Raw genomic sequence first — 27,888 nt, 5'->3', positions numbered from 1 at the left:
CCAGATGGTATTATCCAAACTTGAGTTTAAGAATGTATTTTCCAACTCACACTATAGTTAAAGCTACGCCATTGGATTGCAAACTGCATTGTAAACATTGAAACAGTTTGTTTAAAATGTTTGTATTTGTTAGTTTCTTTGCAGTATACAGCAGGCAACAGTAGAATAACAAATACATTAACATAAAATATAAAATAGCAAATGTACAGACGTTTCTGTCAACAGTCTAATCTAACCTCTGGGTGGTCCATTATGAAGGGTTACATTTTTGCAGTTTGGAACTGTTAACACTATGATTATGTTTTGTGACACTCAGGCATGCTCTTAAGATCTGTAAATTGACAGCTCTCCAAAGTTGGTAAATGTGCATGAATGTGCAGTATACATTTTGTAGACTGCCCCCTCTAGTGGTTATTATCTGCTGTCAGTCTTGTTTCCACATTTAAAATGTAACCACTGTGCACTGGGATATGTGAGCCTAAAAAGGCAAACACAAATATAGATATATATTTATATATCAAAAAGGATTTAGATTGCTCCCTCAACAGCCGCTTGAACAGACAAATTTACATCGACATATCTTTATAGTGGAAAAAAAATATCTACACACATTTACATTTTCAAGTATGGAAATCTTGTTTAGGACAAAGTAACAGCAACGTTGTCAGTGCTCTTTTCCATGTCACAGTCTTTGTCTGACGGTGCAGAGACCGGCGTTTCTCTCAGAGTGCTCGGGCCTCCAGCCTGCCCTAAACCTTTGTTAGGGAGCTCTGCTGTCGACTCAGCTTCAGGTTCTTGCTGTGGGGCTGTGGCTGAAATAGAACAAAAGTGAGGGGAGAAAAAAAACATTACATTTAGGAAAATGTTAGGTGTATTGTCGCCAGTGATTATAGAAGCAAGCAAAGAAAAGGAGACGTTGAGACAGAGATATGAGCAGGCTTATGAAAAAAACTTGTGTTAATGTCATCGACTGATACAGAATCAGGTAAATTCTCAAGTAGGTTTACACAAACAAGGAATTTGAGTTGATGTTGATTGAACAAAGGAAGATTACTTATTACGTATAACAAGTATTGTAACAAATATAATAAAGTAAAATACATTATTTGTACAATAAATAAGAAAGTAAAACAAATAAAATATGAAAAATGACAGTAAAAAATGTGTGCAGTGTATTAGAATGTAAGTGGAAGAGCTGGACGGAAGCATTGTGCAGAAATGTGTGCAAAGATTCCCAGTATGAATGTAAGGAATGACACACAAATGATGCAAGATTTAATATGTGATGTGGCTGAATATAATGCATATGTTGATGTAATATAGACATTGATGGTGCTGGGACATGCTATACCTGACTGCGTGCAGGACTTCATGTGTTCGGGCCAGTGGGCCTGCTGACAGGGGTAATCACAGTAGCTGGTGTTCCAGCAGCAGTAGAAGATGGCCTCCTTCCTGCAATTAGCACACCACTGTTTCTTCTTGGTCTCGTCTACTGCTTGCTGCTTCTCCTGCTCCGTCTGTTTCTTCACCTCAGTCACAAGCCGCTCTCTCTCCTGTTCCAGACTTTGTCTCATCTCTGCCATTGTAAGCTCTGCATTGAAGTACATAAAAACACGATCAAGCAGAAGTAAAAACACCATACATAGTTTTGGGGGGAAAAGGCTTTATGCATTGGTCGATGAAGTTCTCACCAAGATTGTGCTTCATTTCTGACAACTCTTGCTGATGAAGCCACTGTAATTTTTCTATTTCGATTCTTAGTCTTCTTATCTGGTTAAAAAACAAAAACAGGGGTTAGGGTATGTAAAGGGCCAAATGCAAAGCCACTGTTATGGTCTACTAGACAGTAGTAGTTAGTTTCTATAGGGTCAAGAGCAAACACTTACCTCTGCTATTGTATTGCCTGACGTACTCTTCGAAAGGTCATTGTAGATTTCATTCATTGTACCTTTGATTGCATCCATTATCTGAAAAAAGAGTAAATCATTATATTGCGAAGTCTCATTCAAGAAAAAAGTTTTCATGGCAGGGCATTCAGGGCAGGAATTTTCAAGAAACATCATAGTTCAGAGAATCAAGTTTATTTTGCCAGCCTTAATGCTTGCAGTGCAGTGATTCATCCACCAGAGGGCCCCAGACAGAGCCTTCACTAGTTTACGTCAGACGAACGTCACCAAGATGGCCGACTCCCTCTCATGCTCCCCCATGATGCTCCCTCCACCTGCCTCTGAATTACCAGCATGCCCAGTTTCACAACAATACTGTATCTAACTCATATCTGCCGTTTTAAGACAAACCAGCATATGATTTAGTGACATAATTTGCAGAGAACCTCTCTTTAAGCCACTGTGAATGTAAAATGCAAACTCTGACCGCTTTTAGCCGTTTATACTGTTCGCTATGGGGAAGTTGTCGAGGGGCCTTCAGGTGCCTTTGAAAGCTCGGAATTGTTTATTATACAGCCATACCAAGCATGTTATTGTAGTCTGAGGAGAGAATTCTCCTGCATCTTTTAAACACAACTTGCTTTGATATTTGCAACGGTCATATTTGTACGAATTTATTATTAGATTATTTCGTAATAATACTTATTTTGGGCAAGATACGATTATGAATGCTGAAGATCCCATGTTTTCAAATAGTAAACATGCATACCTTCCATAATTACACCATCTTTTGTAAAAACAACAACACAGGCCTTTTTTAACTACCAATTCTTATCTGGTTATTTTTTATTGTCATCGTCAAACCCACATTTTTGTTAGAGTCAGAAATATGTAGTTTAAAAGCTAGATAGAATTGACATTCTCTCATAATTGTCTCTCAGGGCTTTCTTTAATGATCAGCCGGGGCTTAGGCTACGTCCAGTAAATTTGGCAAATGTAAACAGACAATTATACTAACTTTATTTGTGTACTTGGCAATGTCTGCAGCTACTTCTGCTGAGGCCGTGGGGATATACACGTCTGTGGCGACTGGTGACGAGGTGGCAGCTCTGCCTAAACTTGATGCTGCCATCATGGCAACAGAAGCTGGACTACTGGTAACCAGGGTGACCATGGATGTGCTGAGGGGAGAGTCTTTTAGTTGAACAGCTGGAATTAGAAAACACAGAAATTCAGATTATTATGGAAAAAGGATGGAGAAATATTTTGCACATTTGTAGAGAAGGGCTGCCCAAAGTGGGTCAAACTAAGTTAATGCAATAGGTATTTGCTTTTCAGCCCATAGTCCACCAATGAGTTTCTGTTTTGGCCTTTCCAATTGAAAATATTTAGGGCTCACCTGCTGTGAAGGGTAAATAGCAGGATTTTCTATTGCATGAAGGACTTCACACGGTGATAAGTCATACTTGAAATACGTTTTATCTACCTTTAACAGCCTGTCTGGTCTGATAGCGTGTGCTTTGTGAAGACTGCGGTGCTGAAGAGGAAGATGAGGATACTGCTGTGGAGCCATTCCCTGTGGCCTGTGTTGATGCTTGAGCCTGGCCTTGCTTTGGAGACAACGCCTCTATCTGCATGGTGGCCACAGGCGACTGGTTCTGCTGCTGACGTTGCACCTTCTGCATGTGCCACTTCTGCGAGGAGGTCTGAAACTTGGCGGAGGGATTCCAGACCACCGCTCTCTGCACCACCGGCACCGTCTCTCTGGGCAGCAGAGGACGCTGTTTCTTCAAAGCAGGCGTGGTGGAGGCTGGGGAGGAGGATGAAGAAGAAGAAGAAGAAGAAGGGGGTGTTGCGGTGGCGCTGGACACGGGTGCGAGGCTTATGGTTGAGGGAGAGGGAGCAGTGAAGGAGACCATGGTGACAGGGATGGCCATAGGTGAAACACTGGAGGGAGTTGTGCTGTTTTGAGACGGTGTCGATGGGGTCGGGGCTTTACCTACCAGGGAAAGTACCAACATTATTTACCAGTGCCAAAGATTATGTAACGACATGTCACATATGCTAAAAGATAATCACTCTCACCTTCAGATTTACCAACAGATGACTCTTTAAGAGTGGTATGGTCTTTCCTGCTCCTCTTCCTGTCCTTGCTTCCCTGTTCCTCTCCGAGGTCGATAACCAGCTCTCTCTCTGAGTCAGAGTCCTCCACCGGCGGTTTTGCATCTTGTTTTGCCTGCACCTTCTCCCTTAGAGGAAGTGATAGTGGAGTTGCTTTGGTCTTGACAGGGCTCTCTTTTTCAGAATCCGCGCTCGTTTTTTCTCGTTTCGGAGCATCTGACGCTGCTGCACTGGTGTCGCTTTCTGCCGTGTCTGATGTCTCTAGCGAATCGGCTTTACCCTCCTTATCTTGGCTTACAGAAGGTTGATCTTTGCCTTTACTTTTGATAGGCTCCTTCTGGGCGTCATCATTGGAGGCTGCATCCTGACCGTCCTTGGTCTTTTGCTCCTCATCACTGGCATACTCACTGTCACTGGAGTCAGTCTTATCAGAGTCTTCTGAGTCACTGTGCTCCACACTTTTATACACATCAACAGAGATCTCATCTATACCTGCAAAACAAAGAAGGAGGGATATATCACAACGCTATGTTCAGTTACTTAGGAGAGCAATCCTTCTGCTGACTATCAACAACAGAAATGGCTTTTCGCTATTCAATGCATGCTCTACTGACCCAGTTGTGCCTTGCAGCTCTCTATGGTTTTGTCCAAGTTCAGCTGGAAACGGCTCTTGATCTGTCTTTTTGGAGAAGTGAGGACGGGTGTGGCTCCTTGTTTCTGCTGAACCGTTTCACTGAGCTCCTTTAGGTCCATTTCTGCTTTACTCCGATCTAGAAAAACACAACATGAGATTATTCCAAACAGAAATGTATCTGTAGGACTGAAATTCCACCTAGGCCTACTCTTAAACAGATCGATTGGTTGATTAACCTTATTTTTTATCTCCTAAATGTATATTTAAATGGTAACAACAGACTTAACGGTCCCATGTCATGGCCATTTCTACTGATCATAATTCCATTGTTGAGGTCTACTAAAATAGATTTACATTGTTCAATATTCCAAACTCACATTGGTTTCTCAAACAGCATCTCTGTATAGTATGTGTATTCTCTCTCTGTCCTATACGGCTTGTTGGAGCTCCTGCCCCCCCCCCTCCCCATGAGCCCACTGTGCTCTGATTGGTCAGCTCGCCCACTCTGTTCTGATGAGTCCACCACCGTTACAGCGGAACATCAGTGATTATGTGTTACAATGGCGTTAGCAGCCAGAAAATGACACCAGTAAGGACAAACAGATGAGAATGCTGCGTGGGGTCTGCGAGACAGCGAGACACCGCGAAACTCAGCCTGAACTCAGCCTGAGCACACACACACTCGTAGCCTGGCTGTGAGTTTGTGTGTGTGCTCAGGCTGAGTTCAGGCTGAGAAATCCACGGAGCTGCGACGGAGAAAGGATAAGGCTGAGTGAGTGAGTGAGTGAGTGAGTGAGTGTGTGTGTGAGTGTGAGGAAGTCCGCGGATTGGCCGTTACGTCACAGTGACCCTTACATCACTACGACCAGGAAGAAAAAAATGGAAAAAGAAAAATGCCCAACGAGGCGTTCTGGGGCAGCACAGACGGGTCTTTTCTGTGTTAGAGTTGTACCTGCTACAGGGTGTACTTTGAGGGTTTGTGACTCTGCAGACCGTTTACATTTTATAATTGCCATAAAATATTCACCTAGATTGAGGTTCAGAATGCTTCCTGTGGGCGGCGTCTTCTCCTGCTTGACACTGGGAGCTGGGGAGTGGAATGGTTTAGGGCTGTCCAAGGAACTGCCTGCAGGACATGGTCGAGGATGGGCAGGTGATGCTGTTCAGAGACACATAATGTTAGTCTTTCTTCATTAGACATAACATACTTGTTGCAACAACAACAACAACATGCACGTGGTAAGGTACCTGTACAGTCCATGGACTCTTCTCCTGTACTGTACTGGCTGTTTGGAGCCTTTGTCTGGGACTTGTCCGCTGTCTCCTGCTCGGCATCCGAACCAGTATGGGCGGAGGAGTTGGTGCTCATGGGGGATCGAGGCATGTCAGCGAGGGGGAGCCGTCGTCCTGCTGTGCCCCCTCCCACCACTACAGCTGCAGACAACATGGTCCTGGCTAAAGAGATCTTGGGCGATGCCGTCATATCAAAGCTCAGTTTGATCTTCTCCTGCTTCTCAGATTTGATCGAGGCGGATGAGGGGTTGGAGGGATCCAGCAGCATCTGGAAGTTGTTGTCAGGAGAGTATGGTGTCCTGAAGGGGGCATAATTAAACACTCCAAACTTCTTCTTCATGTTCTCCACATAGACCTCCATCTCTTGCATGGCACTGTTGAAGATGCTCTTAGTCTTCTTCACAGAGAAGGGAATCTCTTTGGACATGAGGTAGCAATTGTTTAAAGGAACCCAAGCCCTGAAGGATGAAAACATAAATCAGAAACAAAGCTTGAATTGTGCAAGAGGAACCGAGTAACTGTAGGGCTGATACCTGTCATGCTGACCAAAAAAACGAGCATCCACTTGTCCGTCTTTGTCCCGCAGAGCTTTAGCAGGCCAGAATGGAAACCCTTTCAGTTTGGCCCACACTAGAGGGTGTGGGTTACTCTGCAGACAAACAGTAAAACACTGGAACTAAGTTGGTGTATTCCAGGGATTTGTGTTTAAAAAGCTAAACAATCTGGTGGAATCATAAACAGAAACTTCAAGTCACTCAACTAGCTTACACAAGGCTCACAGAACCAGTTGTCTCTCTTTTGGCAAGCAGACAGGTAGCACTCAGGACAGACTTCAATCTCGTTCATCTATAATTAAAGAGTCAGAAGAAATATGAAATGAAGTTTCAGCACTCGTTTCTGTCAATCAAATATACAAATATTTTCCGAATACTCACCTCGTGTTCACAGATTTTTACTATAACTTTAGCGGTAGCCGTGAGTTTGTGATTGCCTGAAACAAAGACATACATTTATGTTACACAACATAGTTTTTAAGAAAACTCTAATGAGAATTGCAATTAAAAACTGACAATGAACAGTAAATCACAGTTGATTTCATTGAAAATCAATTAGACTATTTCATGACATAGTATATGTATCTTCTTATTAAAGAGGCCCTTTTATGCTTTTTGGGGTTTTCCCTTTCCTTTAGTGTGTTATATGGGTTTATACATTCCCCTCCTGCCTGAAACACATCCATTGAACTCCTTTCTTTACCTACGAATCATATTCGCTTCTATTCCACACATTGTACGTGATAGGCTAAGAGGCGGGACATCTCTAAACGTCGGACTGATCACAACAGAGTCGGCCAGCTAACCAATCAGAGCAGACTGGGCTCCGGTTTCAGACAGGGTGAAAAGAGGTGCTGCAGCACAGGCGGTATGAGAAAAATAACAACCTTTTGAACTTTAAAGCATGGAAACATGTCCAAGCAGAGGCACAAAATACAAATATGAACCGGTAAATTAGCATAATTGGGCCCCTTTAAATATGGTTTCCACACAATGAAACATACCTCCATTGTATATAATACAGTTGTGCAAAATCCATTTTGCATCTGCCAAGAAGGCCTCTGTGCAGCCATACATTTTCTTTTTAATATTCTGCGGTGCAAAAAGGAAAGATGGGGCCCGACTGACAACACTTTCAAACATTGCTAAATTCATATTATCGAAGATACATTTGTAACAGCTTGTGGGTTTACCTTCTCAAGTGTGCAAAGGTCCATAGGGTGAAAAATGTACTCGGCGTAATCTGGATGTTGTTCAAGAGAGACAGGTTTCTGGAAGGGTTCAGTCTATAGAAGTGAATAAACAAAAAGAGAATGAAGGAAACTCTTACTGCTCAACCTTCCCCTCTACCACACATGCTACTACTACAAGAAAATCTACAAGCTGCTTCAAACAAAAGGAGGAAAACCAGTGGAGGAAAAAGTCATGACGGGGTCTTGTTAGTGGTGTAATTGATTACCCAATTAAAAGTCTTTCTCTGCGTGGAAGCTGCATGGGGGGTGCGAGATGACAAGCGCGGATGATCCTGAAAGAGAGTGAGAGGGGGCAGCTGTATCCTCAGCACCAGCTAGCATGTTCATGGTTTCCAGCTATGACAGGCTCATTATAGTACAATCACTGCGATTGTTAGTTCTGTTATTAGAAATATTGCACATGCAAAGTAATAATATATAATCATGCAATATTGATATGAGGACAGGTAGCACGTCAGGCAGCAGATCTTTACATCTAGCACGACTAAGGGGAATATGATGGGTACATAAGCAATCTAAAAATAGAATTGTAGTCCAGAAAACACATGCCAATATCTAAAGGGCCTGTGTCCACATAGCGCCTTTTTCAATTGTTCTCAAAGGAGAGAACAGATGGCCTTCAGTTGCCTTGAGGAAAAGTGCTGCACCCAGCGTTTGCTTTTCTTAGCTTACCGCCATTTTTGTGATGCCACTGCTTGTCGTTGAAAACATTCATCTTTTCAGAAAAGCACTAGTGCAGAAACTGGAGGAGAAGCTTTAATGGCCAGAAAGTAGAATCTTAACAAATCAGCCAGTGGATTTTGCTGCCGGTTGAGTGATTTTTTGTTATCGCCTTAACGTCTTCATCCTCCTTGCTTTACAGCTATCAGACTGAGCAGTGACAAGTTAATTAAGACTAACAATATAAGGAAGCAAATTCCGGTCATTGTTAAAATACGTAGTCGCCCAAATTGATAAGAAAAAGCAAGGAGGCAAAGCTGGTGAGTCTTACAAAAGCCGTGATACCTAGTTGAGATATCGCTGTCATAGAAACAAGCTTTTCCGATGAAACGCTGGAGGAGGCTCTGACCAGCTCCCTGCTAGCCCCTTTCTGCTTAAAAAAGCACTACGTGGACACAGGGCCTAAGTGATCAATCTGAATGTAGAATTAGAAAAAGGCAGAAATGAGAATATACAGTATACCCCATCTGTAATTAGACATTGCCACAACACAATGTAATCAGTTTGGTAGCATGAATTCACTATGAACAGAGGGAACAGAGTACTTACACCTGGCTGTTTCATCTTCTGAAGGGCAAACTTTAGTAGGTATGACAGCTGCTCTATCGTGAGCATCATCATGGCTTTGCTCTGAGTCTCTATACACTCAGCGACTGTTATTTTCTGAAAGACATCGAGAGAAAAACAGGCGCTTTCATCACTTGAGTCCAAACGTACTGCTATTTCAACAGGCTCTGACTTAAAGCTTTGAAACTTGTTTTTTACACTTGTACAAAATGTAATGAAGTACATTTACTCAAGGATTGCACTTAAGTACAATTACTTAGGTACTTGTATTTTCATTTTACACTACATCGTAATTCTACTTTACTACATTTTTGGGAGCCAAAATTGTACATTTTTCTCCACTACATTTATCATTTAGCTTTAGTTACTTCATATAATTGGATGTATAGCTAATCAAAATATCTATAACAACTTAAAAATAAACATTGACAGACAAGTATAGATGAAACTATATAGCGGCAGTATACAAAGACATTACAGTTCGCTCCACATTTACCTGCTGGGATAGACACATTCATGCATAGATAATTATAATTCAGCCATTTAATATGAATAATTCTAAAATGGGCCATTATGCTTAACGAGTACTTTTACTTTAGGAACCAAAGTATATTTTGAGGCCAATACCTTTGTACTTTTACTTAAGTATGATTTTGAATATAAGACTGTCACTTTTAAGAGTACATTAACAGTTTAATATTGCTACTTTAAACTTAAATATAAAATCTGAGCATTCGTCCAACACGATACACACTCCTGGGCGAGTACCTCACACTCCGGACAGAACCAGTCCCCCTCTGGCTCTGCGGGCAGTTTGAGGCACTTGGCGTGGTAAACCCTGGGGCAGAGCTCACAGCAGAGCACCTGGCCCTCGCGGTGGCACAGCCAGCAGTAGAAGTCATTCCTGCCGTCCTGCGGTACAACATCAACAGGGTCTGAGGTGAGTGCTGGCTGCTTCACATAGTAAAAGGGACCATGTCTTAGTTCGGACTGCAATGCGGGCAAAAGAAAAACAAAGTTGGGGAAGGTCAAAATTAGGTCAGAGGTTAGAGAAGCCAAGCACACGTGCACAGTATCAACAAAAAAAGAAACATCCAAAAGTTAACACTGCTGTTGTTGAGCCACGATAAGTACATGTGGCAAACGATAACTGCTAGTTCATAAGATGAGACATTTAAAAAGGGGCCCTATTATGCTTTTCACTTTCCTGTAGTGTGTTATATAGGTGTTGTGCATGTGCAGTAAATGGTCTGCAGGCTAAAATCCCAAAGACAATTAGCATAATAGGGCCCCTTTATTAAAAGTCAACATAATGTTTTCCTTGTGATGGAAATGACCTTAAAGACAACAACTGGATATTTATCAAATGCTCCTTTCTGTTTCGGAGGGTAAACATTTCTGACGGGCTCCTTTAAACTGGCAAAGGCTCCCGTAGTTACAGTTCCCACTAATCATTTACAAAGTTTAGCTTAAAGTGCCAATTGGGAGATACCAGCAATCATTGACCTACTGTGCATTTGTGAACTGTTTTACAATCAAAGGAAATACACTTTTTTATATTGCAGATATTCTTACTGAAATAATAATAACGTCAACAAATGTGTTAAAATTAGAGTTGCATAGATTATTTATTAGACGTCAGAAAACAAATTAAAATACTATCACCATTAGTATTAAATTAGAACAACTACGTAAAGATGTACAGCAACAATATGTATTCCTATGGAGGACAATCCCAAACATAAAACTCTAAAATACATTTTAAAATATCTCTCTAATAAGCTGTAGTTCCCTTTCTTGAGATGTTGTAATAATATCACAACATCTAGCCCTGGATTTAATCAGGAGTAAGATTTCAAACAGCTGGAATTAAACAGTGTGTATTAAAGACTTTCAGACACATGAGAAAAAACATCAAATGTACAACAACCATAAACAACCGAGACATCTCAAGGCAGCTTAAATATCTGTGAAATGGAAAGAAATAGCTCTGCCTCAGTTTCACTGATGCCAGTTTAGAAATGATATTAACAGGACACAATATCAGGGCATAGAGTAAAGATGAAAGTCAGTTGCAGAAGAAGCTACATTTAGATGTTGCACAACTCACTTAAAGGTGGGGTAGGTAATTTTGGAGAAACCAGCTCGAGTGCGCTAGAATTTGAAAATACGCAGCCGAAAAAAATCTGCCACTTCCTTCCAGAGCCCCTCCTCCAACACACACGGACGCGCACATGACCAATGAGGGCACGAGATAAGTGTGTGCACAGATGGAAGGCTGGCAGGCAGGTAGGCCATCCAGTTACTTTAGCCGGGCCGACTCAGATGATTGGTCGTGCTTTTTACAGCGCCACGGCTTCCACTGATGACATTTTTTTATGGATTTATTGTCAAAGCATTTCATGTATTCATTGCTATCGGGATGTTAAGAGCATTCCATGGAATATAACAAAAAGTGTTTCTGAAGTGAATTACATACCCCACCTTTAAATGAAATCAATTTTATTTAAAAACTTCACTCCCATCCGCCCCAATGGAGCTGCCGAGTGTCTGAAAGTTCAGATTGTAGTCATACTGGGGAGTTTCCTGGGGGGTATACTGCGAAGCAGGATTTTCGCTTAGCCGGCTAAATTCAGGGAAAACTCCGGCTTTCCGGTCATCCGAAGCTGGTTCTCTTTTTAGCAGGCTAGATCTCCATGGTAACTTATGCTTAGCGGCTAACCTGGTCGGGACCAGGTTAGGTTGCAGGCTAAGAGATCAACTCAGTGAAAGCACCGCCTGCTGACCAATCAGAGCTCAGTGTGCGGAGTTTAAAGCGATCAAGTCATATTACAGGATAAAGGAAATGCAGAAAAGCTGCCGTTGCAGGAAAGACGGCCGGCAAAAATCACCGACTGTGTGAACGTGAACATGAATAGAATATCACCTCCATCTTCAGAGCAATCTGACTATTATAACATTAGCGTTAAGAAAGCTTACTTAAATATCGGCCACAACATAAGTAACCGGATCAGAGTACATTAAGTACAGTCCGCGGCATATCACTTCATAATGTATCATATATCTCCTTATCTGAGTCAGCTGAGCCGTATCTGGCCGTGCAACACTCACAGTGTCACGTACTGTATGCAGAAGTATTATTTTAAGCAACACATTAAGTTGAGGAAACACTCGAGACAAATGTAATTAAAGTCAGATCGTGTCTTAGAGACGGGGCAGTGATATCATAAACCTGTTAATGTACGCATTCAAACACTTTTTCCAGCTGTATTCACCTTGCAGGTGCAGCTCTGAGGCTTTGATCCTGGATAAAGTGTTTAAGTCATGGATGTTTAATTTAACTTCTTCATATGTCTAGTATTAAAGTTAACTTTTCATTCAGGAAGTATGACGCTGCGCTGTCAGTGCGCTTCTCCATGTTTGTGATTGGTCGAATGCTCCAGATACCACCCCTTTCATGTGAACGCGCACCTAACTAGATAGGACACGGCTGGCTTGAGCGATCCACTTGATAACCCGCGTCGTAGTACCGTTTAGCGAGAGCGCGTATGTTTTGGATTAGGCCAACCGGCTAACTCAAACATATCCAGGTTAGGTTGTGTTAGTCTACTACAAATAAACACGACGTTTATCTTCTGTTAACTTGATTTATTCCATCAACGTACATAACACCAATACAGAGCCATTAACGAACAGTGGACCTCATGCTCCAGGTCTAACACAGACTCACTGCGCATGCGTTACACAGCCTCCAGAGAGCAACCTAGACTACCGTATATCCTGTAGTATAGGCGCAAAGAGATTACATGTTAACAATCTCATTCTATCTTTTTAAAGAAATAAACTAAACAAAAATAACTTTACATTGCATGAATCATAAAACAATCATACAGTGACTTAAAACAAAAATGTTTAAATTCCCTGAGTAGTCAACATAAATTAGGGAAACATTTAAGAAACAAATACATAAACAAAGGTGTTTTCAATGTTCCATTTCAACAGACACTTTAACCCAGATCCCATTGTCCTTCACTGAGTGCTTTTAAGAGCACAAGAGCCGAAGCTCCTTTTTTTGTGAGACAGTCAGCGAGCTGAGATTTTGTGTCTGACCAACGCACCTGCTTGATCCTCTTGCTCTGTATGAGCTCCTTAATGCTACTGATTTCCAACCTGAGTCTCTTCTCTGTGACTTGTTTTGTGGACTTGAGCGCATCGAACAGAGAGTGGTTATCAGTCACACAGAGTACAGGGGGTGCATTCAGTCCAGCATTTCCAGTAGTGAGCTCAGAAAATAGTGTGGCTAGAAAAATTGCATTGTCTACCCCATCTGACATGGCAAGAGTTTCCCCTGCAAGGGTACTGCGAACCACTCGTCTGATTTTCTTTGAATGCCAACAGAGGGGGGAAAACTTCCCTCTTTCTCCCATAAGTGTTATAAAAGTACCTCCCTGTGTGCCTCCGTCTGGGAGGTTTCCAAATGAAGCATCACTGAAAACTATCAAGTTCAAAGCATCACTGTTTCCCAGATGTTGAAATCTAAGTGTCACCTTTTCAGACTTTAGTTTACGGATGATCTTATTAGCATCATGAACAGACTGTACTGTTGCCCCTTTTATATTAGAAGCCAAACAACATGAATCAAACATTACATCAGGTCTTGTCTGTTTAGCAACCCATAGGATCTGTCCTATTTTTGATCGTAACTGCTCTCTCTCAGTTTCGTTGAGGGGTTCATTTCTCTGTGTGGCCCGACTTGCTTGTATGGGAATAGGCTCCAGGTTCTCGATGTAACTTTGTTGATGTACCTGAACTTCACCGTTAACAGTTACCAAATCCATTCCTACATAGGAGAACTTTTCATGCTCCTCACGCCCAACCTTGAATGCAGACTGCAGTTGGGGGATCACATTGGATGAAAAGTTTGATGAGCCTGCCCAAAGAAAATCATCTACATGACACGCAAGCACCCCAGTGACCTTACATTGCTCATCCAACCAGTAAAAGACTGCCGGATCCACCTGTGACACTCTACCACCAGTACTCAGCATGATTTCCTTCACTTTGTTGTACCAATATAGTGATGCATCTGCAAGACCATATACACATTTCTTTAGTTTCCATACAACATGTTGACATCCTGCCTCTAGAGGGGGGCGGATATAAATATCCCTGGATAGCTCCATACCTTGCAAGAATGCAGATTTGATGTCCATAGAATGGACTTCCCACTGGTTTTGACATATCACTGATAACATAAGTCTGAGTGAATCTGTGGCACATGTCGGGGAATCTTTCGGTAAATCTTGAATATTCAGCTCTTCAAAACCTCTGGCAACCAGTCGGGCTTTAGGCACTATACCCTTGGGAGTGTCCTTAAGACTACAAACCCATCTGGTGGAAATGCATTTCTGCCCTGCATCTTCAACTTCCTCATATACATTATTATTGTGCCAGTTCTTTATTTCTTCCTGTTTAGCTGCATCAAATGAGATGTCTTTGGTTACAAGTACATCAGCTTCTCTGTCTTCTGTTTCAATGTTGAGATTATCAACCTGTGAGATATCAATTGATTCCTTTTGCCCATCACTACCATCATTCTCTAGATGTTGCATGTTATACCAGGTTTTATATTTCCCCGTAGCCTTGCCTGATCTCCCTAAGACTCTTGCTTTAAGTAGAGTATTGTCACCTCTGTTCATATATGTTACAGTCTGTCCTGTTTTTAAACTCACACCTGCAGAAGGGGCAGGATTATTATGGGCATTAGGCCTATGCGCCATTTCAGTTTGTGTTACGCTACTCAAAGTATTTGGAGGATCGATCGCTTCACTTGTATTGGCTTCCCTGTCACCGAATTGTTGTTCATTCTCTGTATTTTGCTCACTGTCTAAACTACCAGTTGCATTGTTTATACCTTGCTCACTTCCTGCTTCTGTGTCAGCATCATTTTGTACCATTTGCTCTTCATTAACCTTTGTGTTCACCTTGGAAAGCCTAGAGTGATGCACTCTCACTAGACAACCACCATGCCTCACAAAAACAACAGCCCCATCCTGACCAATAACTATCCCTGGTCCTTTCCACTCAGTGCATTCAGCTCGTTTGTAATACACCTTGTCACCCATCTCATATTTCTCATCTGTGGGTCTGAGCTGCTTACGTAGTGCTCGTCTTATCCTTTCTGAGCACTCTGCTTCAGTAAATGCTTTTCTAGAGGCATGCAAGGCTGAAATGTGCTCTCCTACTCTAGCACTCATAGTGGTACCTTCTAGCGCAGGTGGTTTATCACAGTACAGAAGGAAGGTTGGGGTTCTGGCCAAACACCAGTTGATGAGGACTGTAGCCGTGCACATTGAGCATACTGTTCTTAGCCATGAGAGCCCAGTCTAGGGCTGTTTGCCAGTCACATCCATTTTCCCGTCTGACCTTCTGGATGATGTTGGTGAGGGTCTGATTGTGTCTCTCCAGTAGCCCATTGCTCCAGGGGCTGTATCCAGCCGTGGTTTTTGTCTCAATGTTAAAGTTCTCTGCCATGTCACGGAACTCTGCATTGTTGAATTCTCCTCCATTGTCACTGTAAATTCTCCGTGGTGGGCCGTGGACACTGATCCATGTATGAAGGAAAGAGTTCACCATCACAGAGGAGTTCTTTGTTTTCACAATGCTTCCAGCGCTGAAACGTGTAAATTGGTCAATGATGTGGAGGTACCATTAACTTGGTTCCAACTCGTGCAGGTCCACTGCCACCGTTTCATTGTACTCTGAAGCCAGAGGCAAGCCCACAGCAGGCTTCGGCTTGGTCTTGCTGTATCTCTGGCATATGTCACATTCCTGTACTATTTGTTGTAAAATAGTGTCACAATCTTTGTCTTTATTTCCCGAACTGCGGAGGAGTCGCTGTAGTCTTTCTGCGGAGGCGTGACCAAACTGTTTGTGTAGTTTCAGGAGAGCTTTGTGTTTCTCATTTGAGGTCATATTTTCTGTGACTGTAAGGACCTCATCTTCATTCTGGCTGTCTTCTGTGACTGTAAGGACCTCATCTTTCATTTCAATTTGATTCAATCCTGTGTCCTTGTCTCTGATATCTATACAGTAGTGTCCTGAACTGGTGAGTTCAAGAGGGATATTCTGTTTAAACATCACAGCTCTATCATTCTCCATGTCCAAGATGGTTCCTGCCCTTTTCAGTGAAGTCTTACTCAGAAGTAGTGGGATATCAGCTTTGACTACTTCAGTTTCCACTCGACATTTTGTCTGTCCTATTTTGGCAGGCAGGTGCAGTATTCTGGAGGAATGCACTATATTTCCATCTCCAAAACGGAATGGTCTGGAGCTTGGAGTTTCACTTTTCACAATCTGGTTCACTTGACTTTGACTGAGATCAGCGACAAAGCTGTCCAACCATTTTTCTCCACACACTGTGCGGGTACATGCAGTGTCAATGATAGCCGTCCCTAAAGACTCCGTTAGGAATACCTCTGATTCAGACAGTGAGGCTTTAGTAAACAGTGTAATGTCACATTCCTCTACCTTTGTTCCATCTTCAGTTAGCTTTACTTGTTCGCTACTCTTGTGAGGACAGTCTTTAGCCCAATGGAACGTGCTCTGACATATAGCACATTTTGATCTCTTACCGAACCTATCCAGTGGGTTGGTACCCTGTGACTGTTGCCTTTGTTGTCCAACTTGTCCAAACTGCTGCGTTGTTGGACGTCTGAATCTTCCTTGTGAGCGTTGCTCTGTGAATAACGCTTCATCGTTAACATGTATTCCGTTTGATGTGCCGCCTTGCACTCTCCCCCCAAAGATCCTCTTCAGCGCGGACTTCATTGCAGCAAACGTTAAATCTGTACACGCAGTCAGCGCCATTTGTCTATTTTTCTCGTCTAGACAAGCCGTGTCCAAAAGTTTAAAAGCTAGCACGGCGTCAGGAAGAGTCATGTCGTACTTTTTCATTCGGTTGTATCGCTGTTCAAAGTCAATCACATAGTCCGCCATGGACACGGAGCTCTCCTTTTTGATACAGTCAAAAAAAGAGTAAGCATCGTATGCGCGGTCTCTCTCTTCTTTGAGAAACATGCCATCTAGTTTTGCTAGCAGTGTGTCCATACCATTGTCGTTGTTCAAATCCACAGCGGGTATTTCCATGGCGATGTCCCTTGCCCTTCCTTCCAGCCCCAGGACAACGGCGAGGGCTTGTTTCTTCTTATCAAGTTCAGTAACCAGCTGCCAAATGGCGATTTCATTTTTCCAACACTCGTATGGTCGGGATTCGTCGAACTTCCGTGGAACTTTGTAGTTAGCAGTAGCCATCTTCTGCTAACCATCCTCTGCTACCAATGTTAGTCTACTACAAATAAACACGACGTTTATCTTCTGTTAACTTGATTTATTCCATCAACGTACATAACACCAATACAGAGCCATTAACGAACAGTGGACCTCATGCTCCAGGTCTCACACAGACTCACTGCGCATGCGTTACACAGCCTCCAGAGAGCAACCTAGACTACCGTATATCCTGTAGTATAGGCGCAAAGAGATTACATGTTAACAGGTTGAACCAGCTTCGTAGTATAGGCCCCAGGTGTTGAGGAGTGTAACCGCACCTAATATGTGTTGATGTGGCACAGGGCATTACTGAAGAAGAGCCTTCATGTCCCATCAGTGAAACTCTCCTAAACTAAACTTTAATATTGACCCAGTATGAATGACTGATCAAACAGGAGCAGTAACTGCACCCATGCTGCTGATCGTATCAGTGAGCCTGCATTTATGATCTACTGACTTTGAGGGTATGAATGTGGCCGCCTTTATTTATTTGTTATTGAATTGGTAAATGTGGCAGTTACATCAAAAACAATATAAACGCAAATTGTTTTACATTTATCTTTAACAGAATTTGTATCCTGTTGTTCACCGTGAAGGATGTTGTTATCTGGCATCTCCAGACGAGAAAGCACTTCTGGGTTAAAGACAATGAAACTAGCTGCTGACTACGCACTAATGTCACTATTCATCACGACTTGACGACTGCAACAGCATCCTCTACGCTGGCATACCAACCTCCTCAATAAACTCCAACATATCCAGAACTCTCCTCACCCACACCCGCTCCCGAGACCACATCACTCCCGTCCTCCAGAACCTGGCTCCCCGTCCGTCAAAGAATCGACTTCAAAGTCCTCCTCATTACTCACAAAGCCCTCAACAATCAGGCCCCCCCCCTACCTCACAGACCTGCTGCACCACCACGCCCCTTCCCCCCTACCTCACAGACCTGCTGCACCACCACGCCCCTTCCCCCCTACCTCACAGACCTGCTGCACCACCACGCCCCTTCCCCCTACCTCACAGACCTGCTGCACCACCACGCCCCTTCCCCCCTACCTCACAGACCTGCTGCACCACCACGCCCCTTCCCCCTACCTCACAGACCTGCTGCAACACCACGCCCCTTCCCCCTACCTCACAGACCTGCTGCACCACCACGCCCCTTCCCCCTACCTCACAGACCTGCTGCACCCCCACGCCCCTTCCCCCCTACCTCACAGACCTGCTGCACCACCACGCCCCTTCCCCCTACCTCACAGACCTGCTGCACCACCACGCCCCTTCCCCCTACCTCACAGACCTGCTGCACCACCACGCCCCTTCCCCCTACCTCACAGACCTGCTGCACCACCACACCCCTTCCCGCTGCCTCCGCTCATCAGAAGCCAACCTCCTATCCATCCCCACCCGCACCAATCACCGGACCTGGGGGGACAGAGCCTTCTCCGTATTGCTTGATTTTAATTTGACTTTAACTATATATTTATTTGTTGTTCCTTTCTTCTCTTTTCACTATATCTGTAAAGCGTCTTTGAGCACATGTATAAGCGCTAACAAAATACATCTATTGTTATTATTATTATTAATGTAGAGTTCAGTCAGTAAAAAATAATGCTAAAATAAAGTGCTGCGAATGTTTTCTCAAACTGGCTGTTTAGGCTCATGTTTGTGTAAGATTTCAACAGATTTTTAAATTGACAACAACAACAACAACAACAAAATACATTAAAACTGAAAAGAATGTTTGAAAAATGCAAAAACTAATATTCATTTGGATGAATGTTCATCAAGTAAAAGGTACCCCTCAATAACAAAACATATGTTTACTATAGCTTAATATTTATCAACTTTAATCACTGAAAAGAACACTGACTTGCTCACCAATCAATGTAAATATCCTCTTGGGTATGAATAGTTTGGGATGTTTTAGGCAGCATCGCACAGTCCCATGTTTAGGGAGAGAACAGTGCTCTTAGTTTCAGACAACTTCGACCTTTGGCGGGTACATTTAAACGTTTCACATTAGGGGCAAGAATCAAAATGTTTTTTTGCGATTTGAGTGAACTGACCCTTTAAGTGCATTAACTCTGTGTGTTTCATGTGATTTGATTCAGGAGCTTGCTTAATCAATCTGAAGAGTTGTTGTCTATTGTAAGTGTGTCACTTATCCCATTGAGCTGAGAGGGAAGCAGTTTAAATCCCGTGTCAGGTGATCGTTACCTGGTCTTTGCCGCTGCTCACCGCACCGGGTTTCTTCTTCTTCTTGGTGGGGCAGGGGGAGGTTTCAGCGGAGGAGTGACCGTTGGATGAGTGAGAGGGACTCGATATCTTTCGTTTGTGGGTCACCCGTTCTGCTGATCCAGAGTCTGAAACTGCAGACAGAGGTCAAAGATTACACACACCAAGGAGGGCTCTCTGGTGGCCTAGCAGGAAACTAATACCAGAAATGACACCACATTTGTTTCCTGCACTCTCACAGTCAGGTTGGAGCCAGTTAGCACAGCGAGTTGAATAGTATGTCGAGTAAAACCAAGACAGGCACATCTGAACCACTTTACACAATAATGCATCGCCAGTATAGAAACAGAGCTTTGCTAACCTATCAAAAACCAACTTGTATATGTGCTTACCTTTGGATCTCGTGGAAATCTCCATTTCTTCTGATGTGATTTCAGTTTTCTCCTCTTCCTCGGCCACACTGATGCAGAAAACATCAAACATGTATCAGTCACACCTCACCAACAGCTGAAGATGTATCTTATTTATAACTTGTGCTATATATAATTAAGTTAACAATGTGTTTGAAATGGTTCCTTAGGACAACTTGCTAAGAGTTAAGTGGTACACTCAAGTTGGGGTTAAAGAGGTTAGCCCATTTCTTACTGTCAGTTGTCTGCTACGCTTTATCCTATGAAAGCCAAAAGTAGACCCCCCCAAAAGTATGTACTGCGTCTTAAATGCGTGCAGCATCTCAGTTTATAAGCCTCCCTAACTACTCCAATTGAAGGCCAATTGAAATATCCAACTATTTGATCAATATTTTATTTTCCAGGTTAAAAGTTTCAGTTTTTAGAGTTAAATCGGAGCATCGAGAACACAACTGATTGTCTGCAAAGTGCCGAAATCGCCAAGATATTGACCTCCAGTTGGGTGATACATTAGTGTAAATGCTATATGACTTTTTTTATTAAACAGTCTCTTCGTACAATGGGGTTTTTCTAGACAAGAAAGGCTTGTGCTCCTTGACAGTGATATCATTCTGTTTGGAGTGAGGGTGTTTGGACGGGAACAGAGTTATCTTAAAGCGCTCAAAAACATTAAATCGCATCTTCAAACTACTTCTGACAAAGTTTTCGGAAACCACACCATGGGTCAAAAAGGCGTAGACTGATAAATGAAGCCATGGTGACTGTTTCATTTTTTCACAATCATTTTTTTGTGACTCAGAGTCTTGTTTTACGAGCGCTGTGTGCCGTTAAATAAAAAACATTGCTTCCAACGTGCTCTACTCTGCTGAATGTTACATAATATCAATCAAGACATTTTAAGCTTTTAAGCTAAATAGATATACGCATGAAAACAGCTGGAAAGAGTCTGCAAAATGCCAGAAACATAAGAGCCAGACACTGTACTGGTACTATAGGAACACTATTTAGTTTAGACATCTCTCAAATGTTGATGATATCTAAAACACAATTAAAGTAAAAAGATAACCAACACTAGACAGCTCAATGTGCAAGGCCGTTGTCCAATCGTAAACTGCAGGCACTTTTCTCCACCAACCACAGATCTATAAATAGTAAACATGACACACAACACACTAACCCCCTAACACAGTAGAATCTGCGTCTGACATCCAGCGAGGGAAAAAAAGACTTCCCTGTTGTTTCAAAACACTCATGTAATATTCATTGAGCAAGTGACCTAATAAAGGAGAGCATACCATTATGGATTGCACAATCAAATCCCCAGTTCTGAGGAGAAACATTTCCTGGACATTCAAGATACCCTGAGTGCTGTGAAACACCTTCTTTTCAATATCCGCCCAACAGGTTAATTCGGTCTCAGTCCAACATGATTCACCTTGGTTTGCAGACACACTCTTGTCGAGCCTATTACTGTTGCCATTTTCTCTGACGCCACAGCAGTAGCACCTTCCTCACTGTCTCATATTGCCAATTTCTGTTTTTGTTTCTACACAGGTAAGGCACCATTTGGATGTCTTGTGTGACAAACATAGACTGAAAACAGAAATACTGCTGCCATTTGAATAATCTTGGCTACCCCTCCTGCTCCTCAATCACTAAAGGAGGATGAAGCATGAGACAGGAACACAGCACATCTGCAGAGACAGACAGGAGTGCACTGCAATGGTTTTACTGGCCTTCTCATCTAACGTGTCTGAACATCCTCTGACAAACCCTCTCAACATCCTGTCCTGTCCAGGGCAGGAAATACAGCAAGAAAAGACAAAGAGAAAGACATGGACGGTCACATAGGCGGATATCAATAGTGTCCATCCTGAGAAAAACATTTCAAAATCAAAGACCCACAGAGGACACATTGTTACCTCCTGACACAACCCTCTCCACACCCACTATTACCACAACACCCATGCTTCAATGAAGGAAATGAACAGCATACCTTTTTTTCCTTACTCACACACAGATTCTTCAGCTTATTCTTTAATCTTTTTCAATTATTCAGGGCGTTGGGGGGATGAGGGAAAAGATGGGTCCAGGTTTCCCAGAAGGCCTTCTCTCCCTGCTGCTCTCTCCTGCAATTGTCAATCTTTAACCTCGGCTGCAGGCTGCCGATTGGCTTGAGCGCCACACGGAGGCGCCTGATTGGGTGCTCGGCTCGGTGTGCCACACGGGCTCCCTTCTCCCCGCTCTCCTCAGCCTCAGTGCTGCAATGCAGAGAGGACTGCTCCTGCTAAAAAGCCTCCTCAAAACCCAGGCTCCCGCTGCCTTTATAGCACATACGGACATTTAGCAGTCACTCATGTAAGATGCCGCTCTACGGGCTAGACAGGGAGAGGATCAGATTCCCTCCCTCACTGTGCTCTCAGCCAGTGTATCTGTATGGCATCCATTTTGAACACTCTCTCTCTCTCTCTCTCTTCTCCTCTCTCTCTCTCTGACCACTGTGCGCACCGCACACAAACAGCACGTACACACGACACAAGTCAAATCTGCTGTAAAAGACCTCATGCGGCTTATTATGTGGCCCAGCATGTTGATATGCAGCATGGGCCTGATGCTGGACACAAAGACAGGACTGGAAATGTCACAGGCCTCCCAGACAGCATGGAGGGACTAAACCCCTCCCTCCTTCTCCCCCTCTCTTTGCAATGCTTCTTCAACATATCCTGTCTCATAATCAATACCTGCCTGGAGACTTGAGTGTGAGCACCAACAAGACGGCATTAACATGAATTAGAAAATGAGAGGAACGCCATGTATTTTCCCATCATCTGTGAGATCTTTTTTATGTTTGATCAAATGTCTGCATTTCTTTTAATCACCATTGAGCAGGATTTTTTTTTTTTTAAATGCACAGAATTAAAGCACATTGGTTTATATTCAGTGCAATAGAAGTATCCCTCATCACATCCAGGCCAACATGTCAAGGCCAACTACATTAACTACGCAGTTCCAAGAAGGTCAAAAGGTGGATATTAAATACACACACCAAACTGAACAGGCTGTCTGTGTCGGTTTACCCCAATCCTCACACCATAGTTGAATGAAGGGATTAGACAAATTACCCTGCACCATTCACAAAACACTGAGGGGGGGATTTGCTGTTTCAGTCAATGCTCCTGGACTCTGGTCAAGCAACATTATGTGCGTCATATATACAGGCTCTAGTTTCCTTTGGTTATATATAAAACACAGCATTTGTCATCCACTAAGAATAACAAACAGATATGCCCTATTCCACAGGGAATATATCCAATTCAGGAATAAACGACAATCTTGATACACTGGCAGAAAGACACAATTAATAACTACATTTAAAATAAATCTGATTCATGCACACAGGAAACTGACATGAATACATGGATAAACAGAATCTAACCTGGTCGACTTCAAGCCTCTCTGGAAGAGATGAGGTTTCTATGCAGAGCCTTTTCAGAGGAAGTCCTTCCCTTCTTCTTCCCTTCTTTCTCACATACAAATACCCAGTGTGCTTGGAGCAGAGGGACAGAAAGGGGAAGCTCTCTAAAATGGCTGACACTCGGTAGCAGAGAACAACACTGGGAGGCAGTGCACAGGCAATTCCTCCAACCCTGTGAGAAATAATCTGCTCCGGCATATTTACTCCTAGATATTTTTGGAAAACCGGTGAGCGGCTTACAGGTTTAGGCCTGTTCAAAGCATTATTCGCCAGGTAAATTATGTAATTGTGGTGAGGTGAACTTGGTGTGTGGCGTAGAATCATTTACAATCTGTTTTTTATTCCCATGTTAGTCTGGTAAACAATTGCTGCCTTGCTCTCGCTCCAGTCTGAGGCCTAAATTAAACTTGCTGTGCTGTCAGTTTACCATCTGTTAATTCCTCTGGGGACTCCCCTCTGCACTGCTCCCTGTCTCTGCCATCCTGGATCCCTCACCAGGCCTGCCATGTTGACCGCATATAGGCCAGGGCCAGCCACAAAACCTCTTTTATGATCTTGACAAAAGAAAAAGCAGATTAAAGTCAGTGTTCTATGAATGTACAATGACCTTACACTTGACCTGTGACCCCCTACCGTCCTGTTAGCAAACACTGTACCATGCTATGCTCTCCTTTAAAGCTCCACTCCTATGCTGTGGGGTGACAAATGATCTTCCCCCTCCCCCAGTCTGTCAGAGAAACCTGTATTATTACCCAGGCACACACACAGTAGCTGGTGCCTTATCAAGAGATGTGTGAAATAATAAAAATAAGGCTTACCTCTGTGGATGCATGGCTACAAAACTCTGTGTGATATGCAATGCTTATTTAAACATGGAGGACAGCCCTGTCAGCCCTCACCCTGCTCAGAGCACAGCCACGGCTCTCCAAGCTGTCCGACACACTGCTCTGATAGAAGGCGCGCAGAGACTGGCCGCACATGCCGAGAGAATGAAAGGCAGCTGCTGATTGGCTAGTGCATTTCCTGGCTGCTTGTCTTTTGTTCAGCACAGGCAAGCTCATACGCAGTACTCAGAGCAAGAGGAGCTAGGCCCAAATAAAAAGTCAGCCTCTGTACACATATCAGTTACTATTAGGACTGTATACCGCTGTTGTTGTTTCAGTTATAAAGAAGGCCTCTGGAGTAAGGGAAGTCAGCAGATGTGCACACAAAGGCCTGTGGCTATATTCCTAAGGAGTCTCAATAGTTCTCAACCTCAAGTTCAATCAACCTTTATGGGAAATATTAATACACTGCTTAACAAATAAAGGCAATGAGTAAACAGACGCTAAATGAAGCGTACTGTGTCTCCTTGGCCTATAAAGGTTTAACAGCAAGGTCGGAAATGCAGACTGAATTAGTCATGTGATTTGCCTGACGCTTGCTTTTGAACTGATGTGATCTCATGGTAACAATGTGGTTCCGCATAGACAAGATTACGCTGTTAAAGCAACAGTGACTTTCAGTGTTTTATATATCATTTCAACATGATGCAGCAAGATCTTCAAAGAAATGTGTGGTAACTCAGAAAACGTTGTTGGCACAGTCCTCTTGCACTATATTAGGGACTTCTTGTCTTGATTTTGTTTGCCTAATCTTTAGAAACATGTATTTTTTAATTACAGCTGAGTTTTCTTTGATTGAATGAATTCCCCAAAAGTCAAGGAGGATGTTTATTAATTGCAAATGTTAGCAAAGTTTTTATAATCTTTTCCTGTTGTTCAAAATGGATGCTATACATCGAGATGTCTTTTAATTCAAACTTAAAATAGCTTTTGAAAATATCCATTATCATTTTGACAAAAACGTTTTTATCTTAAGTATTTTATGGTGTTGTAATTTATTTACTCACATATGCAAAGTGTGTGCAGCTCCCATACACGTACCAGAGAACTCACATCTAGAAGCAGGGAGGACTTGGTGTGAGAGATATGTATGCTGATTGTCTGAAGATGAGCAAAGCAATATAAATGGATTATTCCAACATTATAACCATAAAATAAAATGCATGCAATATCAAATGATGTTTGATTGCACATACACTTTTGGAAAAAAGTAGCAAATAACATGACAATAGCAACATTATGTCTACATTTAGGTAAGACATTTAAAAGATGCTACCTGCATACAGATTAGCCGATGATCCTTTTCATATCTCTTCAAATCTATAGAATTATTTAATAAATGTGTGTCTCCCGAAGACTGGTCCTGGTTGAATGCACATTGTGAATATTTAATGGAAGTACCAGTATGCCATCTATCCAACATCGAACAGCAGAATATGTTATGCATCACTTGTAAAGTCACACTCTGGTGGGTTGATTTGTTTGAAGGGGAAAACAAAAATGATTGTGTCTCTGTCGCTAAAACATTGTGAGATGGAATGCATTGTTACACTTGGCGATAATGCTAATTGCACTCTGCCTTTTGTAATTTATCAAATTTGACTGCTGTGAAAAAGTCTGCACTGCTCATTTGACTGTGGCCTCTCCCGCTAAAGGGGCGAAAGACAGCAGTGACCTCTTGTGGGGAAACTCATGTTTGGCTCAATGCACACCAGCCCAGAGACTCTCAAAGGTCAATAGCAAGAAATTAGGCTGTATATATAAAGAAGAATCACCAGATAAATAAGTTCACGTAGGAGTCCACTGTGAAAAAAGGCTTTCAGATGTGTTGACATTATAAGCAGGGGATGCATATGAGTGTACAATGTAGGATGGAGTATAATGGTTTAAGCCTGCATCCATGTATTCCCTCAATTGGATAACAGTTTGAACTGACTGTTAGACAGAGGTGGAAGAAGTACTCAGATATTTCACTTCAGTAAAACTATCAGAGTGAAGGAATACTCTGTTACAAGTAAAAGTCCTGTATTCAAAATGTTACTCAAGTAAAAGTACAAGCATATTGGCCTCTAAATATACTTAAAGTACCAAAAGTAAAAGTACTCTTTATGCAGATCGGACCATTTCAGAAAAATATAACTTTCAGAAGGACTATCAGCTAAATGTACTTCAGTATCAAAAGTGAAAGCACCTGATATGCAGAATGCACAATATTATGTTATTATGGTTATTGTACATCTAAGAGCATTTTAGAATGTAAGTTGGTCAATACTTAAAATACTATGTAGATTAATATAACATTACTGCAATATACCATATCAGCTTATTATGTGTCACTATATGAAATAAATAACTGAGTGTTAAATAAATGTAGTGGAGAGAAAGGTAGAATATGTGCCTCTACATTGCAGTGGAGTATAAGTATAAGGTGGCATTAAATGGATAGACACAAGTAAATCATAAATATCTCAAATTAAGAACGGTACTTGAGAAAATATACTTTCATCCACTGTCACTAGGCTACCACTTAGCCTATTTGGTTTAGCTAGCTTCTCCACGGCTATGTCACTAAATTGCAGGTACACCTTTAAAAAAAACGTGTACCGAAAACAAAATAAACAAGAAATAAACGTGGGGAATGTTTTCACATAAGTTAATTTTTACATTTCTTGCCAATAAACGTCAACATCTTCACACGTGGCTTGTAGTTAATTAGCTAGTGAGTTAGCTTCAGGTAACACTTAACAGGGACTATTAGCAAAGGACGTCATGACAAATCACACTAAGCCTGTACTTTAACCAGATGTTTAAACTTATAACTGTGGTGACACAGCACATAATATAACATCATCAGGTGATATATATATATTATGTCACCTTAGTCAGGCTCCACTTTTAGTTTATTTGGTGTCCATCCTGCAGAGCGGTGTTGTTCTGAAGTGGCCGGCTGGTAATGAGGCCTGCTGTCCCCAAGATGGCGCCCAAGCCAGACTTTGCCTACTCAGGTAATTCCTGGAAAATCTTCAAGTGTTCCTTTGATTCAATGCCTTAAATATCATATGGCTTTATGTAAATGTAGTTTTAAGCATTCTTCTATCATCTTTATCTCAACGCAGATACCTTGAAATCTGGTCACTTTCTTTGCCTATAATTAATTATTTATTTTTCATTGACATTTACCAGAGCTGCTATTAAAAAATCAATAGTCTAACATGCAAAACGCTATTTAAAGCAAACTGTGTCTATACCCACATCTTGAAACTATATAGCCTACAAATAAAAATAATTGTAAGGTCTTGCTTTAGTGCCTTGTATTTTTCTGAGGTATGAAACAGATTGTATTTATCGTTTCATTCGAAAGAGGACTGTTTTTTAAAATTTGCATTACTGAATTATTGATTATATGAAATGGAAAAGTATGTTACTATCCTTTATCAATAAAAGCATTTGACAAAAATATATTCTTTAGGTATAACTGTGTTTTTAGCTGTTTTCTACTGATTTTCTTTTTTATAATTA

General features: G+C 42.2%; 1 protein-coding gene across 11 annotated transcripts; it reads right to left on the bottom strand.

Moving 5' to 3' along the window:
• Positions 1-106: 106 nt before the first annotated feature.
• On the bottom strand, positions 107-27,360 carry zmynd8 (zinc finger, MYND-type containing 8). Of its 11 annotated transcripts, XM_034082435.2 has the most exons (23): positions 24,304-24,424; positions 24,142-24,212; positions 23,913-24,039; positions 19,993-20,060; positions 19,583-19,734; positions 9,797-10,018; positions 9,011-9,124; positions 7,948-8,013; positions 7,682-7,774; positions 7,493-7,580; positions 6,870-6,925; positions 6,703-6,780; positions 6,468-6,583; positions 5,890-6,392; positions 5,669-5,800; positions 4,622-4,777; positions 3,972-4,499; positions 3,373-3,885; positions 2,905-3,095; positions 1,887-1,967; positions 1,692-1,770; positions 1,352-1,591; positions 107-812 (listed from the first exon to the last, which is right to left on the bottom strand). In XM_034082435.2, the coding sequence occupies exons 3-23, from the start codon at positions 23,990-23,992 to the stop codon at positions 640-642; spliced, it is 3,729 nt and encodes a 1,242-aa protein (XP_033938326.1). In that variant the 5' UTR covers positions 23,993-24,039; positions 24,142-24,212; positions 24,304-24,424; the 3' UTR covers positions 107-639. The 11 variants fall into 11 exon arrangements, with proteins under 11 accessions (XP_033938326.1, XP_033938327.1, XP_033938324.1 ...); XM_034082436.2 differs by lacking the exons at positions 23,913-24,039; positions 24,142-24,212; positions 24,304-24,424 and adding exons at positions 25,377-25,470; positions 27,247-27,360 and having other exon boundaries at positions 6,468-6,604; XM_034082433.2 differs by lacking the exon at positions 24,142-24,212 and having other exon boundaries at positions 6,468-6,604; positions 24,304-24,425.
• Between the last annotated feature and the right edge of the window lie 528 nt (positions 27,361-27,888).

Source organism: Pseudochaenichthys georgianus, chromosome 5, assembly GCF_902827115.2.
Source record: "Pseudochaenichthys georgianus chromosome 5, fPseGeo1.2, whole genome shotgun sequence".
NCBI lineage: Eukaryota > Metazoa > Chordata > Actinopteri > Perciformes > Channichthyidae > Pseudochaenichthys > Pseudochaenichthys georgianus.
This window is presented reverse-complemented; position numbering and strand designations above follow the sequence as displayed.